Source organism: Apteryx rowi, unplaced genomic scaffold, assembly GCF_003343035.1.
Source record: "Apteryx rowi isolate R43461 unplaced genomic scaffold, aptRow1 scaffold_326, whole genome shotgun sequence".
NCBI classification, from domain to species: domain Eukaryota; kingdom Metazoa; phylum Chordata; class Aves; order Apterygiformes; family Apterygidae; genus Apteryx; species Apteryx rowi.
The window spans coordinates 296412-308243 of record NW_020449708.1 but is presented as its reverse complement, the minus strand read 5'-3'; the positions used below and the strand labels follow the sequence as shown (position 1 = coordinate 308243).

At 44.7% G+C, this 11832-nt stretch overlaps 1 protein-coding gene across 1 annotated transcript in view; it reads left to right on the top strand.

Moving 5' to 3' along the window:
- ALAS1 (5'-aminolevulinate synthase 1) overlaps positions 1–6838 on the top strand; it is a 7311-nt gene extending 473 nt beyond the window's left edge. Inside the window, exons 3-11 of the mRNA XM_026071498.1 lie at positions 357–626; positions 1611–1766; positions 1858–2080; positions 2579–2763; positions 3394–3573; positions 3775–3939; positions 5037–5305; positions 5810–5972; positions 6548–6838. Coding sequence (XP_025927283.1) covers positions 357–626; positions 1611–1766; positions 1858–2080; positions 2579–2763; positions 3394–3573; positions 3775–3939; positions 5037–5305; positions 5810–5972; positions 6548–6708 — 1772 coding nt within the window. The 3' untranslated portion in view covers positions 6709–6838. The remainder of the gene's footprint in view (positions 1–356; positions 627–1610; positions 1767–1857; positions 2081–2578; positions 2764–3393; positions 3574–3774; positions 3940–5036; positions 5306–5809; positions 5973–6547) is intronic.
- Positions 6839–11832: the final 4994 nt, after the last annotated feature.

Here is an 11832-nt window from a genome sequence, read left to right as displayed (position 1 = left end):
CTCGGAGGGAGGCCGCCGCCGGGGAGCGGGGCGGCCCGGGCGCCGCGCTGGGCTTGGGGCGCGGCCCGGTGCCCTTCCCCTGGAGGGCTCGGGCTCGGGCGGAGGAGCGGGAGGTCAGGCTGGCGGTAAGGGCAAGGAGCGGTAACTCCCCGCGCGGCATCGCCCCCCACCCGGGGTGAAGCAGGCGAGCGTCCTCCCCTTCAGAGGGCGCGCGGCTGTACTAGCATCTCAGGTAATCCCGTGCCCCTGGGGGCTTACTGCAGTTTCATACTTGTGTAAATAAGGCGCAAATGCTCAGTTAGACACTTCCAACTGTCTTGTGCCAAATTGCTAAGGAAATAGATAGAAAAGCTTAAGCAACTGTATCAAAATGATGGAACTGAAGTCTTCCCTTCCCTCCACCCCTACCTCAGAGGCCAAAAACACCAAAGATGTGGCTGAACAGAATACAAGTGGATCCCAGCCACCTGCTGGCCACCCACCTGCTGCTGCTGCGGGCCCCCCGAGCTCTGCTACTAAATGCCCATTCCTGGCAGCTCAGATGAATCATGGGAACAGTAATGTTTTCTGCAAAGCCAGTCTAGAACTCCAGGAGGACGTGCAGGAAATGCAGTCGGAGAGGAAGGGTACGTATTCTCTGCGCTGAAGCATTCGCTTCTTTCAAGAGCTTTGGGTGCCTGACTTTGCTCTAGTGCATGCCAAGTCTTAACTACCACCACTTAAATTATGTGGGTAGGACTATGGGAGATTGCACGCTGTTGTAGGAGAATATGGGTGTTAATGGCATACCAGCTATATTCTGCAATGACTGCCCAGGGTGATTTTGATGTGGGAGTAGCACCCTGGTTTTAAATGTGCGAATCAAGCTGTAATGCATGCGCCTGAAGTAGATGTTTAGGACTCAAGTGAGCTTTACCAAAGTGCTGGTGTAAACAAAGTGGTATATTCAGAGAAGATAGATCAGGACAGGGTACTATGCAAGTAGCAGCACAAATCCAAGCTGGAAAGCAAGCAAGCAACCTTTTTTGTTTTATGCAACAAAAGGATGTTGGCAGACTTGCAATCTTGGTGCAGAAGGGCTGTCCTTCAGAGAAAAACTTTTGACAGAGTTTTGTGGAAAATCACCTTTCACCCACGTCAGTAAAACTTTGCTGTCTTTCTCAGAAAGAAAGCTTGTTGTACTTCTCTGGTTTTCTCTGTGGCTTGGAAAAAAAGTTCCCTACCAACTGAACAAAACACTGGGAATGAAAAGCAAGCTGTAACCAGAACTCCTGCCTTCAATTAGCTATGTACCAACTCTTTCAGATGGAAACTGTAGCCTTATAGAGTAGGTTTGCTAGTCAGGATAAGCCAGATGTGGTGTAAGGAAATTACATGTTGTATTGTCATTGATTAGCAAGCTAGCTTTTTCCCTTTTGTCTCATACAGTGCAAAGTTTAAGCAAATAAGATAGCTGATCCCAACAGGATTGCGCATGGATTCAATTACATGCTCTTAAAGAACAAAGGGTTAGAGTCACTTATAATATTTGCCTTGCTGGACTCATAACTTACCTTTTCATTTTGTTTCAAACTAATTAAGCTCACTGGAACTCTTTACAATGTCTGTAGGTACAGAATTTGCCAAAACACCAACCAGTTCCACAGTGAGGAACACTGAGACTGAGGGAGAAGAGCGGAGTGGCTTGCTTAAGAAGTTTAAGGATATTATGCTAAAGCAAAGACCAGAAAGCGTCTCTCATCTGCTTCAGGATAACTTGCCAAAATGTGAGATTAATTGGTAAAACCCCTGTAGCCTGTTTTCTTGTGATTGATTTCTGTGTACTTAAGTCTTATTCAGCTTATTGTCTTATTTCAGCTGTGTCCACCTTCCAGTATGATCAATTCTTTGAGAAGAAGATAGATGAAAAGAAGAAGGATCACACTTATCGAATATTCAAAACAGTGAACCGAAAGGCACAGATCTTTCCCATGGCAGATGACTACTCTGATTCTCTTATCACCAAAAAAGAGGTGTCTGTATGGTGCAGCAATGATTACCTGGGGATGAGTCGTCACCCTCGTGTGTGTGGAGCTGTTATGTGAGTAGTGCTGTGCTCTTAAGAGGCAATTACAAGCTACAGTGACATATAGAAGCTTTTGTAGAAAGACTTCTTTGGAATTGATTTTTATACTGTACTTCATAAACTAGTTCTGGTATTACTCTTTCATATATTCAAGTCTTAAAGCTTATACTCTTCTCTTGAGCCGCAATAGGTAACTTAGTTTTTTTCCTCCCTCCAGGGCTGCAACATAACCTGTCAGTCCCTGACCCTGCTCCTTGAATTTCCTCAGAAGCCCCCAAATATTACCAGATAAGCTGGATTGTATATTGCAGCTATACTTGAGACCTTATTCATTAGCTTATTGAATCTCCGAGTTGTGCAAGTTGCTCAAAGACCTTAAAAGTAACAGCTGCTTTTCACAGCCAATTCTTCTTAGAACAATACAGATTACATGTAGAATGTTTTCAGCAATAATCCTATATTCATCCTTGTGTTGCTCAGTAACACTAATGCCTCTCTTTGGGCACTCTGTAGGGATACACTGAAACAACATGGTGCTGGAGCAGGAGGCACAAGAAATATTTCAGGAACAAGTAAATTTCATGTTGATTTGGAAAAAGAACTGGCTGATCTTCATGGAAAAGATGCAGCACTATTGTTCTCATCTTGCTTTGTAGCCAATGACTCCACCCTCTTCACTCTAGCTAAAATGCTGCCAGGTGAGATCTCAAACTGCATCCCATGTTTACTACAAAGACACAACCCTGTACTCCTGTTGGAAGTACCTTTCACAACTGACTACCCAAACTTGAGAATTCATCCTACTCAGCCAGAAAAGTTTGAATGCCACATTTAAATTCTGTTCAACTCTGCAAATCATAGTAGCAGCCTACTGAAACTGAGGTCCAGAACCTAGGAGCCCCAGAAGGAGTTGGGGACAAAGGGCTCCAATTCTTCTGCTCAGACATTTGAAACCACCTAAAAATGAGGCAGCAGGGATTTAGTTTCTTCCCATCTGTGGGTGTGAACTTTTTTCCCTTTATCCTTCCCCCCTATAGTCCAGGACAGGTTCATTTTGTTAGCTTCAGAATTTAAGAGAATTAGACAGAACACTAAGGACCTGTAAAAACTCTTCAGTATTTCCTTAAGATCAATTTTGCTTTAGTTGAAACACTAAAATAAGCCTTAAATATCATTTTTGCTTAATAATTTAACTTGGACTTTTGATCAAAAGCATTAATTTTTAGAACATGCTACCCTTGATATTTGGACACTTCCCGTACATAACATGATGCTGGGAATCAGTTAATGCTCTCTGTACTTAAAGTGAAACTGGGTTGTTCCCTCAGGCTGCGAGATTTACTCTGATTCAGGAAACCATGCCTCCATGATTCAGGGGATTCGAAACAGCAGAGTGCCAAAGCACATATTTCGCCATAATGATGTCAACCATCTTCGAGAATTACTGAAGAAGTCGGATCCGTCTACTCCTAAGATTGTTGCATTTGAAACTGTTCACTCAATGGATGGTAAGGTAGCATAAACCCATCTCCTTCTTGTAGTGCAGTTGATGCTCAAATCATCTACATTTTAGATCTAAAATTGTAAAATGCTGTAAGGGTTGACATGAGAATAGTCTTCTGAAATGCCTAGTGTTTGGGGTGCTTCTAATGTGTATCAAAGCTGAGTACAGGGAATCCGAAACTGCTAATCACTGCTTTGATTCCTAGGTGCTGTCTGTCCTCTGGAAGAGCTGTGTGATGTGGCCCATGAGCATGGGGCGATCACTTTTGTAGATGAAGTGCACGCAGTGGGACTGTACGGAGCTCGAGGAGGCGGTATAGGAGACCGGGATGGAATCATGCACAAAATGGACATCATCTCTGGAACACTTGGTATGCATGGCCTGGCAGCTTCACAGGGCTTATGTACCTTAAGTCAGCAAAGCTTATCAGCAGCCAAATTAAGTGGGTTAACTCAAAATTAGTCTATTCAAGTGAACTTGCTAGGGATTTAGGGGAGTTGGATTTTTCAAAGACTCCAAAGGATTTAAGTATGTGTCCCATAAATTTTCAAAAGCATTTGTGTTGAGCTACTTATGCTGCCTTACAAACCAGTTAAGGTAGCATTTTTATTTAAACACGCGAGCAAAAATCCCCCAGTGGCATATTGTACAACTCAAATGTAAATTTAGGTGAGAATGCTAGTATAGTAGTAATCTATATTTAGTAGTACTTAGTTCTTTTATGTGAAATGGAGTGTTTCTAATCCAGAAACCTGAGATGGGGAGTTACGTAAAGAGATTTGACAAGAACTGAAGCAACTGCTGTTATTTGAATAGAATGCAGGCTCTGGAGTAAGGTTACTGCTGCAAACGGAAACACTGTTTAAATCACTTCCAAAACATTAATATAACTTACCAGGAAAGTTCATGGCTTTTAAGCTTGGTAAGACTTCTTAGTTTAGTAAAAACAGAAGAGTTCAGCAGGCACCCTGGTTTTATTTGGGATTCTCTTCCGGTACCTGAAGAGTCCCCAGTTTTTGGAAAGGGGGACTGGTATCTACCATGTAATCACAGTAACCCCTGTGCTCCTTAGGAGCACAGGCTATTTCTAGCATTCCTGGGACAGATTACTTTAAATCTGCTGAGAGACTTAGTGTTAGTTATTTGGGGTCACTACTGAAGTCAGTGTAGTTGATACTTCTGCTTATAGGATCTTCCCTAAATCAGAACATAAATACTTGATAGAGGGTTTTGAACTGTCCTTGCTTTGTAATAACTAGATCTGTATTACCAGGATTGGTTTAAAAACAAAGCTGCAACATGTGCTGAGTTAATACAAGATTAGTAGAGGGAGGGCTGGAATTGTTGCCTGCCATGTACTTAATGTAGTCAAAACAATTTGCTTCTTCAAGTAAAACAAAGTACAGCTATACTTCAAGTCATTCTAAAGGGTGGAAGGAGTAAGCTTGGCTGCCTTTTTCTTTTCAGGCAAAGCATTTGGTTGTGTAGGAGGGTACATCTCCAGTACAAGTTCTCTAATAGACACTGTGCGGTCATATGCTGCTGGCTTCATTTTCACAACATCCCTGCCGCCCATGCTCTTAGCTGGCGCGCTAGAATCTGTCAGAACTCTAAAGAGCACGGAGGGGCAAGTTCTGAGACGCCAGCACCAGCGCAACGTTAAGCTTATGAGACAGATGCTGATGGATGCAGGGCTTCCTGTGGTGCACTGCCCCAGTCACATCATTCCAATAAGGGTGAGTACGTAGGATACCTGTGACAGAGCCAAGGTGCCTGTTTTCCTGTCTATGATCACATTACATTTCCAGGTTATTAGTAAAGGTTCACAAAGTTGAAACCCATGCTAATACCCAGCAGTGATATGCTAGCAGTCTGGCTTTTATTCTTTGCCTGAAGAATAGGAATGTGATTAAATTAACCTCAGCCTGCTATAAATGCTTTAAAGCAGAATGATAAAGTGTATGAAACCTGCAGTCTAACACTATACAAAAAGAAAGGAGACAACACAAACAGCTGAAGAGTGCAGGTATGAACAGCTACCTGCTGAGGTCACAGTGATGTGCCCTTAGCCCCAGAGGGCACTGCAGTGAGCTTTTAGCCCCTCTTTTTGCCTTGTGGTTTATTAACAGGTGCAAGGAAGAGCAGTCATGTTTGATTCTTTTGGCTAGCTAAGTTGGTTTAAGAGTTCTGTCACCTTGCATGTTTTAGTTAATCTTGTAATTAGCCACTTTGAATTTTAGGTTGCAGATGCTGCTAAAAATACAGAGATCTGTGACAAGCTGATGAGCCAGCACAGCATCTATGTCCAAGCAATCAACTACCCCACGGTTCCCCGTGGAGAAGAGCTGCTACGTATTGCCCCGACACCTCACCACACCCCTCAGATGATGAGTTATTTCCTTGGTGAGTGGATTCTTGCATCAGTGTGAAGAAAATACAAGGGCTCTGTATGCAGTTTTTCTTCTAAAGATGAGACTAGGAAATATTAGTTTGACATCACTAGCTTGAACAATGTCTTTTCACTGCTGCAACACTCATACTGCCTACTTCTGTGCTTAGCTTCCTTTGGAGCATGACTAGTGAAAGCCAGTGCAGTGCAACCTAGAGTGCAGCACATAGAGCCCAGTGCAGTACTTGATCTAGCATGTTGTGTCATTCAAACCAGTCTTCATATTTATTACATGGAGTCCAAAGAAACCTGCTCTCCTCAGCTGAGCTGTTACCTTCTCTTAAATGTTGATATGTCCGGGGAGACTAGCTGCTGTTTGATCCTGTGAGAAGAGGCAGTATAAGCATAGCTGAGACTTAATTGCTGCCCAGTCACCTAACTCCAGAGGTGAATTATGTCACCATGAGTTCCTGTTATGCCTTTTCTTCTGCTAGGAAAACACATATACCAATCTCACATGCAGCATTTCTCTAAAGTAATCTGGTGTCCTAAGCAAGAGTTGTTCTCAATAAATTTCTGTTTATAACAGAAAAACTGCTGGCTACATGGAAGGATGTCGGTCTGGAGCTGAAACCACACTCTTCAGCTGAATGCAACTTCTGCAGAAGGCCTCTGCATTTTGAAGTGATGAGTGAACGGGAAAGATCCTACTTCAGTGGCATGAGCAAACTAGTATCTGTCAGTGCTTGAAAGTAATGGTGTTGATCTTATTTCTGTCTAGTTCTAGCACCCAGTCAGTAGCATTTTTAAATTGCTTAATAAGCATTTTAATCATAGTTGAAGCACTACGCTCTGAAAATAAATTTCTAGAGCCATTACACCCACTTGTATTCTTTATGCTTACTTCTCTATTTAACCTCCGTAAGCAGAGCTGAATTGTCAGTGGTTGGAAGAGGATCTAGTGGAATAAAAAGTGGTCTGCAACATAAAGCCTTTCAGCTGAAGTACTGCCTTTTCAATGAGTGTAAGCCAGAACAGTACTACAAGGGATGGGTTTACCTGCATGAAAAGGGGAAGCTGATATTTTATAGGTCTATACAAGCTTCTACCTGAAGGCTTTTGAAAAAAAATGCAGATGCAATACAGCATACACACTAAAACATAAGCTTTTACTTGTATTACAGCTTATACTACAGTATTTCCTAAATGAGATACATTTTTTTTTTGGAGGAGGAGGACATTTAGAATGGGTTCTACTAGGTGCTGCCTCACTCTGTTACACACTTCCTCAGCTAGCTACAAGCAATGTAGTCTTCCCCAGGCCCACCCTGTTGGGTGGTGTTTAGCCTGGCAGGTTTTGTACCCAACTGTTTTAAGAGGAAAAAAGTGATAATGGGATTTTATAAGTGGTGTTTTGTGACTGTTTGATACATGATTAGAAAACCAAGGTGGAAGGGGGAGGATATAGTGTCTGGGAGAGAAGGGCACCTTTTCCACTGTACAGGTTGCAGTGGATGCAAGTTGTCCCTGGTTGAGGAAGTTAAGGCTGGAAGAGACATGGGCAGAGCCTGCATGTGCTGTTCTCCAGTGCCCTCAGAGCTAGACTTTAGTGGAAAAATTGCTTGTCAGTAAACAATGCCTAATAATTCATGTCTTTGGCAGAAGTCATTGCCATAGAACATCAGTGCTGCTTTTGCAACCTCTGGAAACTTAGCACAGCAGTTAATAACAGGCCTACTGAACAGGGGGAAGTAATTTTGTTTATATATATATATCCAGAGGTCAATATTGGCATGAAGTCTAGCACAAAGTGCTAAGTTGCTTCCTTCATGCATAGACATGTCCAATAAATGCTACAGTGTAGTCTTCATGAGTCAATTAACAGCTAGTCTGTCAAAGTGCACTTTGTTTCCAGGGTATAAAAAGCAAGCCAACAGATAACATTGCTGCTCCTCAGCATTACCAGTTCCTGTCCATCAGTCCCTAGTGATGCCTCTGGCAACTGCCTATCAGTGTTATGCTTGTTTCTAGGAGTGCATCTGCCTGTAGCAGGCAAGCTATGAAGCTAAGAAATTATATCACAAATAGATACAGTTTAGGGAGACAGAAGCCCAAATCAGAGCAAAATCATCCACTGCATAAGTTTGAAGTCACTAGTAATTTAAGCATGTACTGAAGCACACCACTTCTCAAAAGAATTCCTTTCAAAACACTTAACTCCCAAGGTAAATAGTCAAGCTATGTTTAAAAAGCCCTTTGCCAACCAGTGAAGTGATTATTGCTTGAAATAATGGTTGCCTATGTCATGTGCCTGTTCTGCAAAAGGGTGTGTGTTTGGGGGGGGGGGAACAACCCTCTACCAGGCTTCAGGATTAACTTATTACTTCAGCTCCATTGCTAAACAAGGCAGTTTAGCAAATGGCACAGTCAAATCTACCACCAGATGATGGTATGTGCAAGCAGTTGCTTTGCTTTTCCAAACCAATTAGCTTTTACATGCTGTTACATTATCCTGATCTTACTTAGGCAAATTCCAGTGCAATTCGAGGAAAAATACGATGCAACACCGTGGTTTCCTTGCCTTGCAAACAGTTTGTGCCCTAGGATTGAATGAATACGCATCTCCATTACAGATCTTCTCATTATATACTAGGTCATATTAGCAACCTGAGACATCAAATAAAAGCCACAGATCCTACACGAACCTCTCCTAGAGCAGAGTGTCCCTAACATAATGTCCTCTAACTGCCATTTTGAACAGCTAGCATAAGCAGTATGTATGCGAGGGGACGTGTTGCCTAGCACGTAGCCGTAATTTCTGATACTACAAGGTTACTTGCATTTCTCATTTCTTCACTGATAGCATGCATAATTGGCCCAACAGACTTGGCATACCAGTTAATAAGCCCAAACTTTGGTTCTTGTTTTTGTAGCAATTACTTTTCACTCCTCTGTACTGCAGAGGAGAGGATGCGAGAGACAAAAAAGGGTACCAGCTATCAGAAATCTCTAACAGATAATTCCAAGTTAGTGGTGGAAGGGAACTGGTTCCTGAGATTCAAAGCTAGCAATGTTTAAAATGGCAGCAGCACGACTAGGTTCAGCACATGGCAGTTCATACTTCTGCACCCATTACATCAGATGTGAAAAGTTATCTTAAATTCTAGTGCCAGTAAGGGTGTGAGAATAGAGCCCGTGTGCGGCATGAGGTTGGCAGAAAAGTTTGTCACTTAAGTGCAAAGAATGACAAATCCAATGCCAAACAGAAAGGATCATTTTTCCACATTGAAAAGGACACAGAATGAAGAAACAAATACATATTGTTTCCCAGCAAACAAAGCTTGAATGGCAGATTGCATAACTAGTCACGGTTACATAAGCATTAGTTTGATTTCTGGAAAATAATGGAGGAAGTAACTGGTAAAAGATGTTCAAACTCCAGGACAAATGGTCCGAAGCAGTGTCAGAGTAAGGAAGCAAGAAACAGCTGTAAAGTCACTGCTAGGATTTGTTTGTGGAACCACAGGGGCAAAAATAATCCATTTAGTGGAAAGTTACATAACCCTAATCTCMTACCCTCCTCAGTTTCTCAACTTATTTCCTCAACAGGGAAACTCCAGGCAGCACAAGTGGGTACAAGCACAGTAAAAACATCCCAAATGCAAACAAAAACACCTGTGTCCCCAGTTATCAGAAGGAGGAATGCACCTCTCACTAACAGGAGGTAGTCTGAAAAGTGCGCTCTCGTTTCAGCATAGCCATAGGTCATGGAGGCCAAGGGCTCATCTCAGGAGATAGGTCTGTCTGTCATCAACTAGTACATGCAGGAGTCTGGATGCAACCTCCTGCTTATCATCCCTACACTGCCACTGCTACAARCTGGGGAGCTGGAATGGGGGAAGGACTTGCTGTATTTAATCTCATGGTTTGTACCCTTCCCTGGGACTGACAGGGCACTACCAAGGACAAGGTGCCAGGCTAGGCAGCCCTTTGCTGTGACCCAATATGAAGAATAGTTCATTATGAGAAAGGAAACTAAGAAGAGAGAAACCAGTAGAACAAAAGTTGGCATGATGCTTGCAGAAAGGAGCAGGCATGGAGCAGTCCATTGATGCATGACTCCAAACTGCTCCACAAGCAGGACAGAGCGGAGCCTCATTCCTACGATTAGCATCCACTTCAACCACCTTGGCTCCCTCTGCCACAGCAGTGCAGTCCTGCCATTTCCATCCCCAAGCCACCAGCTGAACAAAGGCTGCCTGTGCCTTTGCTCACCAGCTTCCAAACCAGCTGCGCTCTGATCAGCCAGCCTGCACTTGCTGGGTAGCTGGCTGGCCAAAGAAAACATCTAGCTACTGAGGTAACCCTGTATAAACTGTTAATGTTCATGAAGCTTCTGGGACCTCCGTTTCCTGCAAAGCCTCTAGCTGTGTGGTGTAGGTGGCTGAAGATAACCAGTGGGTTCAGTTCTGAAGGAGGAAAGCAGTATCACGAGCTCATGAACTTCATTTATTTTGGAAACTAGACTAAAAATATCCCATCAAATCCYGCATGACAAGAGAACCCACTATGCTTTCTAAGCCTGCAGACAGTTCTTCCTTCTGCACCAAGCCACACGCTCCTCTGCAAGGCAGGATCTGTCAAGAAAGGCGTCCTAAAACCACCAGGGCAGAGAAGGGAACCAAAGGGCCACCAGCTGGCAGATAACCCAAAGAGAAGGGAAGACATGAGCATCTGCTCCTGGGAAAGCACAACACCCCTCCGGCACTTCCAAGCTTGTGAGCTTATTCGCAATGACCCTCACTGAACCCCAGCAAGACAGGCTGAGCTCTTGGGGCATGACCAGAGGTGACGGGGCAGGAAAGAAGCACTGTTCAGAGCTTAACCACACATCCTCCTCCAGCGAGGAAGGGGAGCACCCTGCGCAGCCTAGCAGCTGCCCTGCTCCTGCAATTGCTCTCTGGCCTGCAAAAATCGAAACAAGCCAGGCTCAAGGAAGACCTGCTAACACTGCACTCAAGCAGTGGTGCCAGCTGAAATGAGCAGGCCTGGCCAAAGACACCGAGCACCAGCTAYGTACTGCCAGCAGGCTAAGGCACCGCATCTCCTAAAAGCAACAGCATCGCATCGCCGGGGTCCTGCAGGCTCAGCTCGGCCCAGCCCTGGCAGAGGARGGGAAGAGAGGCAGCAGCAGGGAACACCACAAGAGCAAACATTTACTTGACAACCACCTTAGCAATCCACAGCAGCTGCCACACTCTTACCTCTCTGGAAGTCAGGAGAAGCCAGAAGCCAACCTGCAGCAGCTCTGTCCCCCTCTAAAAGACAGCCCTTAAGCAGCCTAGCTTCCTTTGGTGTTAAACCTTTCCTGGATGAGACACCTCTGATTTATAGGCACAGCAGAGCATGTCCATTCCCAGCAGCCCCGAGACCCTGATGGGTAAATTGGACCCAGCTGCTGCAGCTTCCCAAGGAGCCACCTTCCCTTTCAAGCCCCTTTGCTCTTCTTTAAGGGCTTGATGCAAAGTTGCAGGCTGGGACCTGTTGCAGCTCCTATAACCAGCCTGCTTACAGGGTAATGTGCTGCCGACCGGGCAGCGATAAACCACTGTCCTCTGCACGCACTGCATCTGCCAGTGCTTCCCACGCCTCCCTTCGGGGCAGTGCTCGCAGCAGTGCAGGGCAGCCCAGGCTCGTGGTCTCAACGCTGCCGTCCCCGCAAGTGCTCTGGGTCCCTCTCYGCAGCGGCCCTGTGGGTGCAGCCACCCCACCGCCCATGCGCACAGTCCCGGGCTCTCAGGAGGAAGCTCCCTGGGGGTGGCTGCAGCCCCCGCTGAGCCAGACAAGCAGGGCTGTGGTTTTCAGCTAGTGACC